General features: G+C 37.8%; 1 protein-coding gene across 6 annotated transcripts in view; it reads right to left on the bottom strand.

Moving 5' to 3' along the window:
• SH3KBP1 (SH3 domain containing kinase binding protein 1) overlaps positions 1 to 21,386 on the bottom strand; it is a 212,431-nt gene that overhangs the window by 58,273 nt on the left and 132,772 nt on the right. For all 6 annotated transcript variants that reach the window (XM_088051918.1, XM_014253926.2, XM_088051917.1 and 3 more), the window contains one exon: positions 2,724 to 2,799. In XM_088051918.1, the coding sequence (XP_087908044.1) occupies positions 2,724 to 2,799 (76 nt within the window). The remainder of the gene's footprint in view (positions 1 to 2,723; positions 2,800 to 21,386) is intronic.

The raw sequence follows: 21,386 nt of genomic DNA, 5'->3' as shown, positions 1-21,386 counted from the left end.
TGCAGCATTCATCTCCAAGAGTAATCCTAAAGGAATCTAAACCATGTATCCAAAAGCTCCCTCTCCATACTGAGCTTAGTCTATGGATCTTCTGTTTCTTGCTGCTTCCTTGGAGAATGGCACAGTATCTTTATAGTTTTATTCATAGTTTCATTTGTAGTTTTATTCAGCAGTTAAAGACTCCAAGGAAGAATGGGATACTACCATCCCAGGCAAAAGTGAAAGTACTTGAGGTCCAAGTACTTTTGTGCTGAACACAACAATTGGAACACTCACCAATTTTCTGAGACTGCAAACTTCCCTGGACTGAATGCTTTCTCAAGCTTGTTTGTGGTAAAAAGTAAAAATTGAATTTTTGAGAAATGACAAATTATTACTAGACATAACAGGACATATTACAGATTACAGTCTTATGCCAGAGTTTGACCATACTCCTCAATTCTATCAGACATTAACTTTATTACAAAGAAATTATTCCTCCGCCTATACTAAACACCAAACCAGACTGAAACATGTTTCATTTGCACTGAAACATTTTTCAATTTAAGTGAAGGACAACTTCAACTGAATGAAATGAGTCTTCAGTGATGTCATTCGAAGCTAAGAAAATTATATATAATTACATTACATCAGACCTTCCTATAGATGTGCTTCTCTTTCCCAAGCATGAACAGAGATGCCAAGAATTCTACTGAAGCCCCAGAGATACCAGGAAAGATTAAATATTAAATAACGCAGTTTAGTTAAAATTCAGCAAGATACTGTGCAAATAAGTAGGCTATCCTTCTCACCAACTCTAGCAAAATGGATGTTGAATGAAGACAGTGATAGAAGAAGGATTTTTCTGGCCAAAAAGGTGAGGGAAATAACAAAGAGGTGAAAGAAGAACCATCCAGAGCCCAAGACTGATGGAAAACTGTCTCTGTCAGCCAGAGCTCAATGGATCAGAGTAGAAGATACAGTTTTCTAACTTTTGGTCAGAAGATTTCCATACTCAGTTTATATATGTGAAAGTTTGAACCTGCCATACCCTGGGATGGGATTTAGTAAGCAGCTTCAGCTGTCAGAAGTATGAGCTGATGTGGAAAGGAGTCTGGTTTCCCACAGAAAGGCAAAGCCCCTGGACCACCCCTTCTGGTGGCACCTGCACTCAGGTCAGCTTGACCTGTTCATCCTGCAGGTTGGCAAAGGTAATTCCAAAACACATTCAGGAGCCCTCTTCTGCATTACCAGTTCACACAATTTTCAGTGTTTCAAGTTTTCACATCCTCAGGGCAACTGAATTCTTGCAGTATTTCCCATTAGAACCAGCTGGTCCGGTGGCACAAGATAAGAGGATGTAGCAAGTCAATGATTGTGGTGGAGCTAATGGACAATAATTCACCAAAAGCTCTCACAAGCTGCTTTTGCAACTCTGCGCAGAAAATCTGTACAAACTAGTTTGTAACCACACACTTCCCTCAGACAGACCCTGCTCTGCTGATCCAGATTCTTTCCTGCATATATCTGCATGTGTTTCAGTTCTGAGACAAAATGTTATCTGCTAACTATCTAAAAGGATAAACACATCAGGGAAGAAGGATGGTGCAAGATTTAAAGAAAATCAACTCTGTTATATTCAGCTTCTTTTCTAAGGTATGGCTATATATATATACATATATATATATATATATATATAGTTCTCTTCCCTCTTGTTCTTTTCCACCAGAATCTGTAACATCTAGTTGTAACTTTATATAAATAAAATCAAAATATGGGAAATATATATGTATGTTACTTGGTAAGCTAGTTACATATGCCTCCCTAGAACAGCATAGAGACATACCTGAAAGATTTAATCATTACTTTTTCATTGCTAAGCACTGAAATGATGAAGAAAGAACTGAAGATAAGAGAACCAGAGAATAGTTTGGGTTGGAAAGGAACTTTAGGATCATCTAGTCCCAGTGCCCCCTGCCATGGGCAAGGACACCTTTCAGTAGACCTTGTGGCTCAGAGCCCCACCCAACCTGCCCTTAAACACTGCCAGGGATGGGGCAACCACAGCTTCTCTGGGCAACCTGTGCCAGGGCCTCAACACCCTCACAGTAACAAATTTCTAACATCTAATCTAGACCTGCCCTCTCCCAGTTTAAAGCCATTTCTCCTGGTGCTGTCACTACATTCCCTTGTAAAAATTCACTCTCCAGCTCTCTTGTAGGTCCCCTTCAGGTCCTGGAAGGCTGCTGAAAGGTCTCCCCAGAGCCGTCTCTTCTGATTTCCCACACAAACTGTACCATGTATACAGTTTATTTCTGCTACATTAAGAAATAGAAATAAAATAATTTTAATAATTTAAAAAAAAGAGAGGAAAAAGGCAAGGGCATTCACAACAAGAGAAATTTTTCTATGACCTACCTAAAAGTTACAGCCTGAATTTGGATCTTATTCAACTCTGATTAATTCCAAAGTATCCTCAAGGCTGAAAGTTGATCACATAATTTAGTTTTATTTTTCATGGCAGAAAACTTGAGGTAGGGTCAGCAGAGCAGAAACAATTCAGAGGATTCTGTGAAACAAGGCACTTTGTCTAGGTACCACCTCTAAAAGTTTATCCTAAATATATCTATCTGCATCCTAGCTTTTTTTATATACAGGACACTCTTTCAACCAAAACCACAGAAAAGCATTCATCTTGCTTTTAATAGCACAAAGTGCAAAAAAGAAAAACCTATGAAACCTACTTTTTGTTCTGCTGTCCACTTCTATTTTTGTTGGCTCCTGAGTTGCTGTGGCTGGAGGTAATTTCTTCCCAACACTCTGAAAAAAAATAATTATTCTTCTTTAAAATTTGCAGGTTCAGTTAAAAGTTGGACAACATAAAAAATAGTAATGGAAATACAAAATATAGGAGTAGAAAAGGGACAGTAGGCAAATTATAAATTATACTTATGTTTGTTACTGGGGATTAACTTTTTTCTAAAATTATAAAGAATTCTTAAAAATGTGATCCTCAAGTTTACCTTTACTAATGTTTACTAGCATTTTTTAATTATAACCTTTTAACACTTTCCTGAGTTTCAGGGAAGGCTCATAGAAGTTTCACTGGTAGATTGAATATTAAGCAATCGATGAAATTACTTAGGGAAAAGTGTTATTTAGTACCAAAAGTAAAGCTGAAAGAAGCAGCATGGAGGAACCCATTTGACTTCTGTTCATACAAGGAGTATTCATTTTCAGTCATGCTAGATTGAGTGTGATTTTTATATTGACAGCATCTCTCTTTCTTATTTTCTTATTTTCTTATTTCTTCTTAGCAAAAGTAACTAATTTACTGTGGACTACTATAATAAGCAATAACAGGTAAGCATAAACAGTAAACAAATACTATCTGCCCCCACCAAAATAAAATAGAATTAAATCAGTGATATCCATCTTTATGTATCTTCTCCTATTATTACATGCATGCTATCCCCTCTCTCAGACCTTGTCTCCCTATGAAGAAAGTTTTCTATCTTTAAAATCCTAGCAATGTGTAGGTGAGAAAATCAGTGTAATTGTTTCTGAAAAGCCCTAGCTGCCATTCCACATCCTTTCCTGGCAAGGTCTGCATAAACACCAGAAGGCTCCTCCGTGCTTTCATGACAGCCTGAGTAAAAGTTTAGAGACCAGAGAGCTAGGATCTAGTCTTGGAAGTACTGAGTACAATAAGGACCATAAGAAAACACTGGTCAATATAAGAAGCAATGGGAGTAGAGCTCTTTGAGTAAAATTCCAAGGTGTATAGAGAATACTGAGAGCTCCATGTTAATAATATGTAATAATGTGCCAAAATGTATCTATGAAAAGGACTCAAATACTGGGATTTCAGGCTGGTAAAAAGAGCACGTAGGGAGGGAAGACAGTTTTGAGAGTTGTGCACAAGACAGTCATCAGATCCATGTTGACAGCAATGCAGACTATGAGTTGCAGTATCCAAAAGTATCCTGTTGCAACTTAATTTGCAGGTGGAGGCAGAAACATCTGACCTTCTGATAAGCTTATAACTCTATTCAGAATCCAGAGTTAGTGAACTTCTAAGGAAGAGAAATAAACAACAAAACTCTGCAGAACCTCCCCAATTCTTTTCTGTGGTGGGAATGAAAGATAAGAAGCATTAACTGAACCAGTGATTAGGGAAGTAAAAGAGAAATAGGAGATGACAGACATCTGCAAATCACGAGAGGGTAAAATTAAGAAAAGTGCATGACTTGGTTGTACTGGAGAAGTTCAAAGTCAAGAAAGATGATGATCAATCCGAGATCCATCTGCAAAGCAGTGAAAATTGCACTAAAAAGATATAATGAAAATTTGAAGCTACCAGGCATTTGCATTTACGCAGATAAAAGTACAGAATACCTCCAAGATGAAAGCAAGACTGGGAAAGCAGCTTTGTGTTCAGAGGCAAACAGGGCAGCTCAAGATAGCTGCACATCACAGTACATACTCAGTCATGATCAAACCTTTATTCACATCTCTGCTTCATGAAATTGTTTAGGAAAATGACTAAAGCAGATACTCTAAATGGCACTGCAATTTGGCTCATAAAGACATGCTCACACTAAAGGAATATGAAAATCCTTTAAATTAGAGGAGGTTTTGTTTTTTTTAAAGATTAAATTATTATGCAAGACCAATTAATTAAAAGAAATATTTTACTATTTGCTTCACCATACATGAATCATTGATTTTATGCCATGAAACCAAACACCATATAAACCCACAACAGGCTAAAATTTAACAAGCTACAGAAGAATCATGGGCAAAAAGGAAGATATTTGTGCATCCTAGTGGAAAATCCATTATGCAAAGTAATTTCCTAGTGTATAGAAGCAGATGCGAGAGCAATACTTGAAAACATTAATTCATCTCTTCATTCAGAACAAATGCCTGTGCAGGTGATAAATCAGTATTGGGAACCAACTTGTGAATAGAAAAGGGAAGAATAATTCAAATAATTTTTATAAGGGTTGCACAGGACCCACTCCAGTGAGATGGGATACCTGAATTAGGTGTGGGACAGGGAGAGAAGACAAGTGGAACTGCTATTCTTTAATTGTGAGGGACTGTGTCGCCCTGAGAATCAGGCCTTTTGATGCTGTTTCCATAATTTCTAGCCACTTTCCCAGGAAAGTAACTATAAACATAGGTGTTTATACATTCCATTAAAGATATGGACCTCTCTCACGGCCAGTGTGGTTGGGAAGGTGGTGACTTGACTATCCAATGCCTGGTTGTTGTCAACAATCTATAAATACTGAAAAGACAGAATAAACCTTCTTCTTCTTTCATCACACTTCGAGCTGTGTCTGTGTAAATCATTTTGTGTCCAACAGTGACAGGACTGCACTCTGGGATTTCAAGGGGGTGAAACAAGTGACATGAACAGGAAAAAGGAATAAAAATTGATAAGTCATGCAAATCTGGTTTCAGGTGGACCTGAACGGCCAAGGTACTTTACTTGCCCTGTAAAGTGGTCCTAAAGGAAGAGGGGTTTTAAAAATTATTGTTTATTTATGTTTCCAATTGGTCTACATTTGTATGGAAAATGTGTCACCACTTTCTGAAAACAACTCCATGAAACATAATATAGTACTTATTTGTTCATTAGGAAACATCCTAGGTAAACTTTCCTCACTCTAAAAGACACTGAATCCTCTGTGATCTGGTAAGTCTCATGGTTCTGCTACAGCAGGCTAAAACCTCAAGTATAGCTAAGATTTGTGGGCTGGGAGTCCCAGACCAAGCATTATTGCAGCTACCAATTTTTCTGACAAGAAAACAAAAATGGGAGACAGTGATATCTCCCATATAAGCCAGAAACTTTCCTGCTGTCTCCAACTGTCCTATGTCACTTGTACTCCCATACAGGCCAAATGTCTACCAAGTTTATTAGTGGTAAAGAGAACAAAGGAAGCCAAACTTAAATTCTTGCAGATCCAATATAAATCTACAAGACACAGACTTTTCTTTTCAAAAACAGTTACTACAGGCTATTTTGTTGTCTTCTTCAGTTGAGGGTCCAGTGCAACTTACCAAAACCTTGACCTCTAAAAAAAAGAAACATGGGAGCAAAGAACACACAATAGGTTGAAGATTTCACTATAATTCTTCTCCTCTGTTCTTCCTTTACATTAGAAGATGGTCCAAGAAGTTCTACACACATTGATCTATGTATGCTACAAAATACTGATATACAGCTCTAGCTTTGCTGTTAGTCTTTTACCTGATTCATTCCTACCTATCAGGCTCAGTATTCCTAAGAAGCAAGCACATCTTACCCCTTTGGGACACAGGCACAAAAGAAGACTTAGAACTTGAAGGACGTTTGGGAATTTAGACATTCCAAACCGAAGAACAGGATCCTCGACCCTCTCAGCAATCCCTGGCATCTCCCAGCATCAACTGTCTCACTCCATTTACCTAAATCTCTCGTGTTGTCAGTAATGTTTTCAATTAAAAGTCTAAGGCAGCATGAACCAGAATGCCCATAATGGCATCTCCCAGCACTGCCCTAAATACCAGGCTGCAGAGATGAGTGAAGTTCTGCATTTTCTCTCTAAAGCTGTATCTTGGATTCTTGGCTGCAGAATTGTTTCATCACCAGCAAGAAGGGTAGCATATCATTCTGTGCCTTTGTATCTCTAACACAGAGTACATGGAGTGGTACAGAGACACTCCTGAAGACTACTGTTTCAGTTTCCAGCTATCCTCCTCCAGCATGCTGATTATCATAAATCTCTTTTCTAGGTGGTGGCAGTGAGCCTTGTTCCACTTACATTTCTCTGTACTTGTACACTGCACTCTGACTTGCTTAGTCCTGTCACACAAGAAAAACATGGTTTTCTGTCTAGAGAGTCTAGATTGACTCTCAACACAACAGATTATCAACAAAACAGGCAGAATCCTAATCCCACTATTTCTGCAAGGTGAGCATAATTAGATTATTTAGCTGCCAGACACAAATTTTGCTAATCTCCTGACAAGCGAACCTAAAGATGAAAAGGGAAGACGTGCCCTCTTGCTGCAGAAATAGCTGATAAAAGCGTGGATAATCACTCTGATGTGGTGTTCAGATATTCAGATCTAGCAGCAACCTGGCAGTATTAATGCTTGGGTCAATGAAGCCAATGGAAGGACAGCCAGCACTAAATAACAGGTTTTGTAGGCCTTGATGGTATTTTGGTACACTGCAAATCTGTATCACTGCACACCATTTTCCTCTGATACTGAATTAACAGTGATTGCAAAAATGGTTGAGGTGGCACACAAAGCCAAGTAAATGAGGTCATGGTACAACCTGAACAGCCTCATTTTCTTTAATTTATATATTTTGTCTCAACTGCAATCCCTGTAACAACAGGGAACAACACAAGAGAAGCAGAGCACAAAAAGGACAGTATACAAGTGAGTTTTTCTCACCTAAACATACTGTGGTTGTTCTCTACAACTATTGATCTCTGGCCAGAGGGAGAAAAGTAGATCTGTGACCAAATTTCTTCCTTCAGCATATTTTAGCATTGTACTTCAGGGTTTTCTGTTGTGGTTGAAAACTGACTTGTCTATTTACTTTTGTTATCCAGGTCTAGTGTGTCTGGAACATTTCATCTGAAAATTCAAACTGAATTGTCATTTATGCACAGACAGGCCCATACAGAAGATTTTATTACACTTTGCACCAAAGTAACATATTTATCCATTGAGGCTCCTCTGACAATATAGGCTTCTTGAAGCAATAGCTTATTTACTCAGGAATAAGGAAAAAATGATCATTTCATCACTCAGCATCATTTATTTGGAAAGTGTATTGAGGTCTTTATTCTAGATAAAATGCTTTGGAACTGCTACTTGGAATATAAATCTATGAAGATAATCTTAAGGAATACATCAGACATTAAAGAATTCATAAAAAGGGCCTGTATGAGCTGGAAACATTAAGATTAAAATAGTTTGTCAGTTTGAATGGTGAAAATACAGCAATGTGCACTGGTGCTTTATACAAGGGAGGAAAAGACAGTTATGCATCTTTTGTACTTTAAGAATTTCAGAAAACCTCAATGACTAGGTCAGAGGAAAAAATGTGTTATGTTTCTCTGACCACAATATTTCCTCTCAACATTCAACTAGTATATTTAGATGTGGCTTATATGCATGAGAATTTTTCTAATATATAGGTTTATATATTAGATATAAATCCAGTGCCACTATTAGTGAGAGTATAAAAGCTGTATTCTTCAATGTTTCTTTACGCTCCATTTTGTAACTGAGAACATTTGTTCACAAAGAAGAAGAAGAAATGTTGATTATAGTCTTCTAGCTCTGGATTAACAAGAGTATAAATGATCTTCTCACTAACTATATATACTGCTGGCTTTGTGAGGGAGCAGCAAAATTAATTTTTTTTTTTTCTAATATGCATGAAGTGCTTGAGGAATGTCATCAAGTCCTTTATCCATCCTATCTGTCCTGCTTTAAAATCTAAAAAAGAGCCAAAATATGAAAACTCCAAAGACTTTCAGATGTCAAAATGCTCTCACTTTGTCAGAACCAAAATAAATGTCCAAGATTTCATTTTCTCCCATGCTACCAACATTCAGTTCCACATAAAGCCCTTTCTGTGACAGCATGACCAAGTATTGCTATCCTGAGGTTTCCCAAAAGGACAGAGCTAACACTTTCCTGAAGGGTCACCACATGGGACTTCAAAGAGGGTAATGGGAATTTTAAGAAACATTTATAGAGAAAACAAAAATTCTTGAAGAAAAGTGAACTAAGCACCTGTCTACACATTTGGTTGCCTCAGTCATCTTCAGTAGCTTTTTCCTCTGTAACTACTTTCTTCACAGCTTTGCTTTGCTAGAAAGACTATCCACGTGCATGTACAATTATTTGTGTTTTTGAACACCAACCAGTTAGCTACACCTGCCCAATGCACTCCCAGCTAATACAGAGAGACTCACTTGCCAAAACTGCACAATCTTCTACAGAGAGCTTAGCAGGAGTGAGCCCTGCTCAAAGCCTGGTGCAGGTGAACTTCCCTTGGCTCAGCAGGGGAGGAAACAAAGACTGGACACCTTCAGGTAAGGGCTGACACCCTGGAGCCCCTGGAGGGCTCAAGCTGGAAGATAAGAGCAGTTAATGGCCTGCCCACATAAACATGGAGAAAGAATCCAATGAGTTATTGGAAGACCCCAGATGATAATTCAAGAGGTGCACGCGGGGCACATGAACATCCTGTGCAAAGATTGCGAGGGTGTAAAGGCCCAGGGACTTTGTACAGGGTCCCTCTCCTGAGGCACCCAACGTGAGCTTAAAAATCAACCAACTCCACCTCAAACCCAGGGTCCAAACTCTTCTTTAGTAGTTCTTGCCTTTACATCATTCAAAAGTTGAAACATGACCTTCACTCAGCTCTAAATACCAGATGATGCTTCCCTAAAGAATGGTTCTCCTAACCACAGCATACACTCAGAGAGCTTTTTAGTGGAATGTTGGTAAATGTTCCACAGAATGCAGACAACAAAGCAATTAAAATATTTTGAACTTCATATTACAGTTTCTTTTCACACAGTTAAACTATATTTTCTTCTATCTGACAACCTGAAAAAGGCACATTTTCACACTTTGTTCATATTCCAGCTAAATTAAAGTGCAGTTTTTTCCAACTGATGCCTCTATCAGATGACTCTTGGACTTGAATGAACATAGGCCTTCTGATTTATGCCATATCTTTGTAAAGAAATAAGTCCTTTTTTTAATTTTGAAAAATATTTTACCTGTGAAAGGCTTTACCCTTCTGCAGCAAGATTGCAAACCTCTGTATTTAGATGCTGTGAAAGGCATATGAACTGCTGGCATCTTAATTCTCTCTGTCTAGACAAAATCAACAGTCTCTAAATAAAAGATGATCCTCCAAATAAACATCCTGTTCTTATAAAGCAAGAGCCTTCATCCCACTGGAGCTCCTTGGAAATGAACAGAATTTCAGCCTTCAGCATCACTCTTACCACAATTAACAGGTTTGGACAAAGCAGACAAGTCAAGAGTGAAGAAGTGGAGGCTCTAAAAATGCTCATGTACATCAGTCCACCAGGAACTCACTACACCACCAGTGTTTTAGAGGAAAGCAATATTCAAGTAGACAACAAGAATATGCTGCTTGAATGTTGAAGGCTTTTGGAATTTGCATGCATATGCAGAAAAACTTAAGGTATCTTGGGGAAAATGCTTTCTAGTGTTCAATTCAGGTGTTACTTCTTGAATACAAAGGAAGAAAAAGAAAGCAAAGACAAGGTGTGTATAAAAATAACAAGTCAGTCTAAATCCTACTACAATGCCCATTGCAGAGATTGGTAAACAGGTTGTGATTACAGCACCCTTGGATCACTTGGTGCCCTAGAAATGGAGCACTGATTGTCAGAGCATCTTACAGTTACTGTGTCTGTCATCCACTGTCATGGCCCTGGATTCCAAGCAGACAGGCAAGCAAGCAAGTAAACAAAGCAAAGGAAACAGAACTGAGGTCCCCAGACACGGGAAATTTTAGAACAAAACATGATTTTTCTGGGGTTTTTTTCTGATTAATTAATGTTTATTCTTCTGATATAATTCTTTCTTACAGTTGATAAGAAGCAAAACAACATCTACCCATTGGTTAAAATGCTTAAACTACTTGAAGTCTAAGAATAAATTCTTTGAATGCTAAAGGAATAATCACTTTTTTTTAAATTAAAAACTATTTAATTTTTCAAAATAACCGTAACTTCTGAAATATTTAATAAAAGAAGTTACTGGTGTTTTACTTACATCACAAAATATTTGAAAACCATGTAAAGGGAAGTCCTTGAAAATCACTTGCTGGACAGACAAGGAATTATTTATGTGATTCTCAACGTCTGTGGCAAAATAAAGACAAAATGACAAGCTTGTACTACCTTTGGCATACCACTGTGAAGTACTGCATACAGAAGAAAAGGGAGGGAGAAAGGAAGGCCAGGATGATTTAATCAGTGTGTGTTGACACTCCCTATTGGCTCAGAGTCTGCTACTCCAAAACTAAAGATGAGACAAAGTTCTTTGGTAGATTTTACAGGTGTGTATTTTCTTTAAGAGAAGGCACTAGGCCCTGCAATTAAACTTACTTTATTGCTTTTATCTTGTATGAATCAAATTTTATCTAGTAATATATTATTAACAATTGTTCATTATTTTAGTGATTACTTAGCATGATTTCTCACTTTAACCACTGAAAAGCTAAGAAATCTTAAAATTTAGGGTTTCATACTGCCCCTTGCTATGTTGTGACTACATGAGCCTCACAGTTTACATGTAATCTGCTTATACTTCTTAGTACAATGACTTTCAGCTGCTTTTGTCACTGAGATGTAAAACAACCAGATTTAGCGTTCTGATGTAGTTATTCAAGATGGAGTTAATGTCATTCAAATATCAACTGTGAGCCAGATGCCAGTCACTGCAGGCTTACCTTTTGTCACTGGAGGTAAAACAGTCCTTTTAGCATGTAATTCATCTTTGGGATAAAGAAAGCTCCTGTCCTAATAATGCTTTTTAGTCTACAGACTGTGAAGACTGCTTGCTGTCTACAAGCAACCTCATAGACACCTAAATTCAGTCACCAGAATCCCATGATAGTTGGTATTTTTAAATATCATTGTTGTGTATTCATCACGCATGTTACCTGCCAGGACAGCAGCCAGGTAATCTATCTAAAGATCTGTCCTTATCTATCTGGATCTATATATCCACAGCTTAGCAATAAATCTATAAATCCAGCTACCTAATAACTAAATAATGCAGTATGCAATGTTGTCCTTATACAAGTTATATTTTGCATAGCCAATTCACAGCAATTTTCATTAAAATACACAAATTTAAAAAGTTGCTCGTTCTGGCTCCTGAAGAAGATTGAAATTATAACCTCATTGCACACTGAAAACTAAAACTGAGATTAGGAAGAGTTTACTGTTCATCTTTTAAAAAAATATATTAACTTGTATAAATAACTTATTAAAAGATAGAAAACAAAGAGTAGGATTTCATTGTGGGGATCAGTGGAGTTGTTCAGGGGTCTAGATCAAGGCTCTTGTTTTCCACACCTTCACAGATGACCCACCAAAGGGGAAAGACAGAAACTAAGTTCAGGTAGAAATAAAATCACACATTTGGAGGAAAAATGCTATCTTAAAAAAAGACAGAAATGACAGGCTTTGGAACTCATACTTCTTAATATTTTGGAAAGCAATAAAGAGCAATGGAAAGTGCTATCAAAATGCTGCATAAGTGCATCCAACGCCTTGGCCATTGTGTGTGGTTCTCACCTCCTTTTGCCCTCACACACAAACCACCTGAGTTCCTAAAGAGACTGAAAAAGACAGAAAGTCACCAAGAATGATCAAACATGGAACAGAGTGCTCATTCTGGGAAAAAAACATACACAAAGGTGATAAAAATCACTTACACACAAGTTATAAAAATTAGGAGAGAAGGTAGATAGGGAGGAGTCACTTGGTAACTCTTCCAGTAATTAAAATTAAGGACTCACTCATCTCTTCCAGTAATAAAAATTAAGGGCTATCAGATGAAATTAGCAGGTGCCACATTCAAAACAGAGGGAGGTAACTCCTTTCCACAGTGTGTGATGCAGCAGATTGGAATGCTTTCACTGGAGCTACAGGTGCTAAAATGTTACATGCAAAGAAAACGTGACTACTTAATTTCCAAAGGAACAAAACTCCATTATGGTTATTAATACAAATTTCAAAATGATTGGAGGCTGTTAAGACACCCCTCAGAAATTACTTTGTGCAACCTGTTTCAAGAATCTTCCCCAGGCTTCCAGCACTGACCTCTCATGGAGGTCCAATGTGAGCCCAGGCACAGTCTTGATCCAATCTACAGATTTCCCAGGATCTTCCAATTTCCAAGAAATATTATTCTTTAACATATGGAAATGGAATATTTAATACAGGACTCTTTATAAAGTAAATATAAATAAAGCAAAGTGATATAAAACCGAAGTGATAACAAGGGAAACTTCAAAGGATTACTCCAACTCCTATCTCCCCCCCAAATACTATCAAACACATGAAGTTCTTCAGTTAAAAAGAAAGCAAAATCATAGAGAAAACAAAGATATATGGAGAAAATAATTAGAAAAGCCTTCAAAATTAAACAGTCCTCTGATAGGACACTACAGAAATTTTCAATGGAAAAATTTCAAAACTAAGAAATGTTTTATGGTATGTGTATAAGTCGACTTTACTGGGCCATCTTTTGTAGTTGCCGCAGAAGTGAAAAAACCACTATGAATCTAAAAGATTAAAAAAATTGAATACTGAATTGACAGTCAGCTATTAAAATGAAAAAGACAAATCCACAGTACAGAAATGTATATTTATATTTCCTGTTTAGCCACCTCAAACATATTATGACCTGTAAGGTGGATTATGTCCACAACACTACAAAGTGAAACCTTGTACAACTTACCAACCCCCTGAATAAACTCTGATTTATTTCCAGTCAAGCTGTCTGGAAGGGCTTTGAATGTTACCAGCTTTTGCTGAGAAACTGCTAGAGATTTTAAGACATCTTGAGATGCACAATATTTCAGAGTATGAATATAAACTGTTCTCTCAGTGATGAAATTGATGTTTATGCTGAACTGTTTGTATCGTCCACATTTGTGTAATTTATATTTCTGCATTTAAGGGAGTCTCAAACCTTCATAGTGGGGAAGACTTCTGCTCACAGACTCCTAACTTCCCATTTGCAATGACAAAACATGTCTTCAGCAATTTCAGAACTGCTTAAATGGAAAATTACTTCTGTTCCTGTTTCCAGCTGTTGAGCTCCATTTAGAAATGACCTGAGCCAGCACCAAATGTCTCATCCAGCTACCCAAGCACTAAAACTACCAGGTATTAAACTACCACCATCAGTCTTCAAACCACAGATGAAGAATATCTTCATCAGCATCAAGCAACTCACCAGAGAAATCTGTGCTATCTGAAATAACATTCAAAGAAATAAGTAGGTAAACCATGCAATACAAAATTTTTGGTTAAACCTCTTGGATGGAAAAGGGGGTAGAAACAAAACCATGAGCAGGGAAACATCATTCCCATAAAAACTCTGGGTAGCTTGGAGAGCAGAAAAGTGCATATTTTCCTTTTTGCAGTGTTGTCCACAGTTAAAACTGATCTACTAACAGGTAAGTTCAGACTCTAAAGCTGTTGTAACTTCATATTCTGACATGTTCTTAAAATTTGAAATTATGGGCAGGCAGGAGACTGGAGAGGCTTTTTCCTACCAACATGCTTGATGTGTTGGACAGGAGAGAATCCTATATATCTTCATTTGCATGCAATAAAACTTCAATATTTGTACAGTATCTCTACAGTATAGTACAGATGTATAGTATTTTACAGTATTTTACAGTATCTGTAAAATTTGGAATCCTGACATTTGATGCTGTCAGGCTGTCAGTTTCAAACCATTAATGAACTAAAAATCTGCCTGCCTAAAAGATTAGTGGTGAGAAAGTGAACAGTCTGGATAGAGTTTAGATTAGATAGATGCCGCTGAAACAAATGGAGCAAGACATATTAGAACCACTGATGAGTAAAAACACTTAAGTAAATGAAATAAAAGGCGAACACAGAATGAAACCCACACATCACGCTCCCAGCTGCCTGATCTCAAAGCTCTGGAAGTGGGCACATCAAAATGAGCATGATGAACAAGCTCATTTTCTTTCTTCCTCAAGCTGCAGATTTGTAATGCTAGAAGGTGCTTTTGTATCTAAAGTATTTTTTTAAGCAGAAGGTCTTCTTTCTTCCCTGTTTTATTTTTCATGCTCCTTTTTTACTTTCCCTCACATAAATGTAAAGGAAACACGTCACCTTGCTCTCTTATGTCATGAATTTTATGATTTGCAGATTGACATTCACAATTAATTTCTATCTCTTCTAGGAAAAATACTCTAGTCAGTCTGCACTGAGTGAATGAAATTCCTTCCTACTCTCCCAGGAGAACCATGCCTGTCTAGATTGCAGCTGGTAACTTGCATGATCCAGATTGCACCATCCAGCTTAAAACCATGGTTATAAAACCTCCCTCTTTTACAACAATTATTTAACCTTACAACTGCTACATGAATCTCCACTTCCTTTTGCAGCAGTAAGGAAAGCAGTGCAGCTATTTCCATCTCTAGATAGAATTAAAAAAAGCTATGAAAACAGTAAGCAGGGAATGTCTCTTTAGTATCTTCCTCTTTAAAGTGGCAACATTATTTCTTTGCTCTTTTGTGAAAGTTAGGATTTTGTCAACAAACTGACAAGTGGCTGTTCAATGATATTTTTCAAATTCAGTTATTATAAACAAAAGTGAAAACCCATACTATCATGCAGATTATCCCAGATTTAGTGCTGAAAACAAATATTTCTTCCATTTTGGATTTATACTTTTTCTTTTCTCCTCAGATTAACTTTAATTTTTTTAGATTTGGGGTTTTCCCCCTCACCTTACATCACTGAAATCAGAAGTTACTGAGGTAGAACAGGGAGATATTTTTATTTTAAACACAGGGAAGACTGCAGAGCAAGAGTGACTCAAAACACAGATGGAAAGTGACTTTTACCATGTATTTCAGCTTTTCTTTCCAGCAAGTGCTTTAGGTACCAAGGCTTCTGGAGTAGGAAGCATCAGCTGTCCAGGTGGAGGACTCTGCTCTTTGTGTGGCCACTGCATGGCACAGAGCCCAGCACCCAGCAGAAAGCAGCCACCAGCAGCCCCTGCTTGGCTACTCATCACTGCAGCATCAGGACCTCCTCCCCAGGAGCTGCCCTCTCTCCTCTCCCCTTGGCTTTTATGGGGAAGCTTTTATAAAGCACTCAGTCAACTGACTGTAATAATATAAACTCACATCTCTAGTATTTAAATACTATTTTAGAAACACAGAATGCTAAGAACCTGCTATAGAAACACACACAAAGCATTAAAAAGGCTTCTTAGAAACTGTCCTACATATTTTTTACCTTACCAAGTGCCTGGCTGATCTATGATCCTTTCACACTCCTCCTTTCCTCCTTCCTCTTTTCTTTATTCAAGGCAGAAAACAAGAAAGACACATGGCACAGTTTAGGAGAAAGAGCAACTCAAAAAACTTATTGCTTCATTTCTGCACACAGTTTACTCACTTTAGCTGTGAAAAGCCAAAGTTGAGGGAAATTGTACTAAGAGCTCTCAAAGTATCTGCAAATAATTAAACAGTTTACTTGGTATCTCTCCATTCAGCTTTCTACAAAATTTTACAAGCAACAGTTGATTCTAGTTGTTTATTTCTTGGGGGTAAATAAAAAGATAATTTCCATGTAGGTTTTATTATCACAATATAATTTTCTAAAACATTCATATCAATTTTTCTCACTTGGACAAATGGCACATCACATAGAAGAGGAATTAGTAAAGCTCTTCCTCTTTTTTCTGCAAAGAAGTACATTTTTGTTAGTGTATTTAGGACAGAAAAAACACGGGGTGGGGATGGTGAATTTTCACTTACTAAGCAAATATTTGAAAGAGCAACACATCCTAAAGACTTTAAAACTTGCCTTGCTTAACTCTAAACTTGCATTATTCTTTAGAGTGAGAAAATTGAAACCACATCATATAGAAACAGAAAACATGTGTGCAAGTTTAATGGCCAAATAAGCAGAAAGGAGAAAACCCAAGCTAAATAGAGCCAGAAGAGAATGTTTTTCACACAAAAGTAACCTCCTATTCTAATATGGACCTCCATAGAAGGGATGGACTTCAGGAACCTCAGCACTCTTTTTCCTTCTATTCTTTTTACCTACCCAGCATCTCTAAAGTGTGCAGAAGAGCCAGAGAACCCTGCAACTGAAACCTGTGCTATGCAGAGTATATATTACAATACAGTTTTTAAGAGCCACAGAAAGAAAACCCCAACTAATTGTAAAAGAAATACCTCCTCTCCCATTGTGAAGCCAAGCTGCCTTTCAGCAGCTTGAATTGTCCAAGAAGAGTCCTGGAGTCCTGCCCCTTCCTTGCATGAGCTCAGCTCAGCGAGAGCAGGAGCCCAGCCCTGACACTGACTCAGCCGGGCCATCCCCAGGAAACAAAAGCTCCACTTGTTTATTTCACAGGAAATCTGGACCTTTTCCTACCTCTGCTCACTCACAGCAAGAAGTTTCCTCTCCTTTCCAGCTTAGACTTCCCTGCTTTCTTGAGACCACCAGCTAAGAAAAGCAAGGATGTGACGATTTATAGAACTTCTGTGAACAGCCAAGGCAGCAAATTTTGCAAATAACTCTATTGTAAAATGAGCTTATGACAAATTCTGAATGTATTGGTCTTCCTGGCAGGAGGAAAAAAAAGGTTGAAATTTTATGTAACTTATGTCTTTGTTTTGGCTTGTGTTTTTAAAGAAAAATGTTCAAGAAACTGAAATATCATTAACATGATGCTCTGTTCCATTAAAACCTTATAAATTCTTAATGCCTCCCTACAAACATTCCACTTTAAAATGTCTGAATAAGGGCAGGGGAGAGAAAGACACAGATGAGTTGGAAGAAATTAAAGATTTACATTTAAGCAAGCCAGAAAATACTATACCCTCTCATTTCCATTTGACTATTAAAAAATAATCCTCAACTAGGAAAAACATAAAGAATGAAAACATTTCAGAAAAATTTCGCAAGCTAATAAAGCTAAATAGGCAACAAAAGGTGAGGGCACAGATTTCACTTTAAAGGTTTGGTTTACATTCATCAGCCTTTTTATTTAAGTAATTTTCAAAGTGGTGTAAGTAAATTTCAAGGCAGTTAATTTTTTTTGCATAACTATTTCTTCAATTTTCAAAGCTAATGTGTGCTAAGAATACCAGAAATTATTTTATTAGAATTTATTTATAATCTTGTCAAAGTTATAGAACTTAATAGTTCAGCTGTAGTAATTAAAAATCAGTTATACTATCTAACAAAATCCAAATGGAGCAAGAAAGAAAAATACATCTTACTGAGAAACACTAGGACAGTTTATAAAACTGTTTATCCCTAAAGTCTTGATTACACTAATTTAAACCTTTTCATATCAATGTATATAAATTAATTTTGCATAGGTAGATTTTATTGCTATTAATAAACATATATTGATTCAGGAACCAGTCCTCTCAAAGCTCATCAGAGAGTAACTAAACTAGCTTGATTGTCAGTACTGTTACTTTCTGAAGCATTTTCTCTGTACAGTTGAAACATGAGACAAATGTTCCTAGAAATTCAGTTTATGTCTCCATCAAGTGTCTCTAGAACTCAGGAAATCAGCTTTGTTTTAAGCTAGGTAAGCAAAGTGTTTTGGGGCTTTTAACAATTCTACATTTAGAATGCCTGTTGGGGAAAAAGGCCTGGTAATGGTACAGACTCAAATGAAATTCAGAGATTTACAGTGACTTGCAAGCTAATGATCACCAGCTGGATCCAAAGCAACTTAAAACATACAGACTTTTATTGCCATCCTATTATGAAATAAAATTGCATTAGCTTAAACCTACACATCCTGTTTTTCTGACTGGAGCATCCTAAGATTTCCTAATCAAAACCATGACTGAAATAACAGGAGTTTTCCTTCCCACAGAGCACTCCTCCAGGATAACTCAGTCTGGCAGAAGGCCAGTGCTGAGCCCCAGGAGGGCAGATCAGACCTTCCACACTGCTTTTAGGAAAAACTTGTAGTATGATCAGTATTTCTTACACTACTCTGCTTCTATTTTAAGATGTTCTTCAAGCAGCTCGAGTCAGCAACATAAGTTGAAAATACTTTCATGCATATGTTTGGTGTGTTTCTTTCACACTGACAAATTTTTTATGAATAAAGTCCAACTGTATACATGTAAAGTCTTCTGGCATGGACAACTAACTTGCAATTACTTAGAGTCAAATAGCTGCTTTAATTAAAAAAAACCAAAGCCTAATAAAGGATCGCAGGCAGCACAAACCAGTGTGTGGGTAACATCCTCTGCCAAAAGCCAGTTGTGCAGGCTGATGTATAAGCTGAACCATGTCATCAATACCTGGACAACTCTGTTCAGACAGCTTGAACATTTTAGAAACCAAACTGACAGAACATGAAAGCACAGATGGGATAGCACAGAAGGGAAGGAAGCATACAGGAGATGAGGAGTCACTCTTCACTCACATTGCACAGTTCAGTGACTCAGCAGAGAGTCACTGCCAGCTGAAGTTATCAAATTTATACCTCTCTTTAAACTTAATTTTGCATTTCCCATTCTACCCCCATAGTGTTAGGTCCTGTTTTGAGTCTGCCTCCCCAAAATGGGGGAAGCTGCTTTTCAACTCTCCCCTGTCAATCTTAATTCCCCTACCCCTCCTTTTTATTCCTCCAGAATGGGGTAGTAAATCTTCAAAAGTATTTATTAATAATGTCCACACTGCCTCATGAACATCAGACACCATTTGCAAACCTGTACTATTTTTTCACATTATGAAAGAAACACACAAATCCTGTTTCCACAGTGAACTCAAGGACTGGGAAGTTACACCAGCACAGGAGCGAGACCCTGCTGCAGGCAGCCCTGCTCTCAAGACAGCTGCAGAAGGGGTCAGGGTCCTTCTTCCCCTGCAGCTTTCCTCACAAGATGGCACTAGAATAAATGGATAGGACAGGGATGTCAGACTGTAGCAGACAGGAACTTCAAAGCAGAACATGAATGTAGCTTGAACAGATGAGTGCATCCTCTGTTCCTACACAGAATTTGACAAACTGCTGATGTTTGCCACGTCTGCTGCTGCCACCGCCGATGGCTGTCTATGAAGAAAGGAATGCCAGAAACCTGTGCTTTCAAGTGCAAAGTGCTTGGTGCTCCCACTGTGTGCTCTCTGCCTCAGCAGGTGTTTTTAGGAGTGTTTCTAGTCAGTACCAGGTGGTTTTACTTGCATCCACTTTTAATCTCAGGATTTTGAACGCTGACTCCAACACTTCTATTAGGGGAGCGAGCACTTCCAAAGGTGTGCGAGAGGCAGAGCAAGAGGCAGAGAGCCACGAAATGCAGGCACACGTGGCAGACCCAGCCAGGCCTGGCCACGCACCAGGGGTGCACAGGCAGGGCTGACAGAGCTCAGGCACATCGTCAGCTGGCTTAGAAACACCAAGAGGAGCCTCCAACTTGTGTCTCTCAAAGATTCCCTTTTAAATGACAATTGGAAATTACGGGGTAAAAATGTTTTCTGCAAGCAAGCAGGCAGGAACTGACAGAACAGGTGTGCAAAGATAGATCCTCACCACAGTTTCTGGGTTCCCAGCTTGCCGGCTAGAGATAGAAACTCAGACCTTGCAGGCATTCAGTCTCAGGGTTTACAAATTTTTATCTTATTACTAAAGACAGGTAGACTTAATAATTGAAAAGAGCTTCTAGCCCTTGTGTCTACTTCCATTAGTTCTCTATTTCTCCTATCTAAAACATATCCAAACTCTCTACAAAAAAATAAAAATTTCTGTATGAATTCAGTGCTTTGCAGTAAGGATCCCTAAACATGAGTTAACTAGATCTTACAAGTTGCTGCCTCTAGAGCCATGACAGCCTCCCTCTTTATATTAAATCATTACAGTGTCTGTAATACTCCCTGGGTTGATTGGCTGAGTATATAATTTACACGAAGTTTAGGCAAACAGTACTGTGATCTCATCAAAGGATGTTCATGAAACCTAGCTCTGCTCAAATCCACCACTGGTAGCCAACTATGAAAGTTTTGCCTTAAGAAAATTATAAATACATCTCAAGGGGAAAATGTACAATATACACTCAATAGTCTCTTCTGAAGTAAGGACAGTTTTCAGAAAGATAAAAATATTTATTTAAGACCTTTTATTTTATATTCACCTACCATGGTCTTTAGCATTTCCCAGCTGAAGCCTCAACTCACAAATCAACCCAATACAGTTAACTCTGACTAAGGAATGTATTGGTTGAATTAATTTTCCTGTACTTGTAGAGGTTTATTCTTAGATACAGGAGAGGAAAAAATGATAGCTTGTTAGAACAATGGAAGCACATACAGATCATATTGGAAGGAAGTCCAGCCTAGACACAGAAGCTCTAGATAAGCTACTACAAAATGAAAAAGGAAAAAAAGAAGTAAGCATAAGCTGTTTAAATGTGTTGAAGCTGCAGAGCAGAGGAGAGACGTGCAAGACAGGCATTTCTATTTGACCATAAACATTGTGCTGCCTCAAGTGTGTTTCCCTGAATTTTCTCAGGAGACACAACTTGTCTATCTTGACTGTGGCTGCACGTGACTATGACTTCAGTCATGTGT

This window comes from Pseudopodoces humilis, chromosome 2, assembly GCF_049639895.1.
Source record: "Pseudopodoces humilis isolate 2021_Gansu_Grassland_sample_001 chromosome 2, ASM4963989v1, whole genome shotgun sequence".
NCBI lineage: Eukaryota > Metazoa > Chordata > Aves > Passeriformes > Paridae > Pseudopodoces > Pseudopodoces humilis.
The sequence above is the reverse complement of the archived record's forward strand: the minus strand, read 5'-3'. Positions and strand labels throughout refer to the sequence as shown.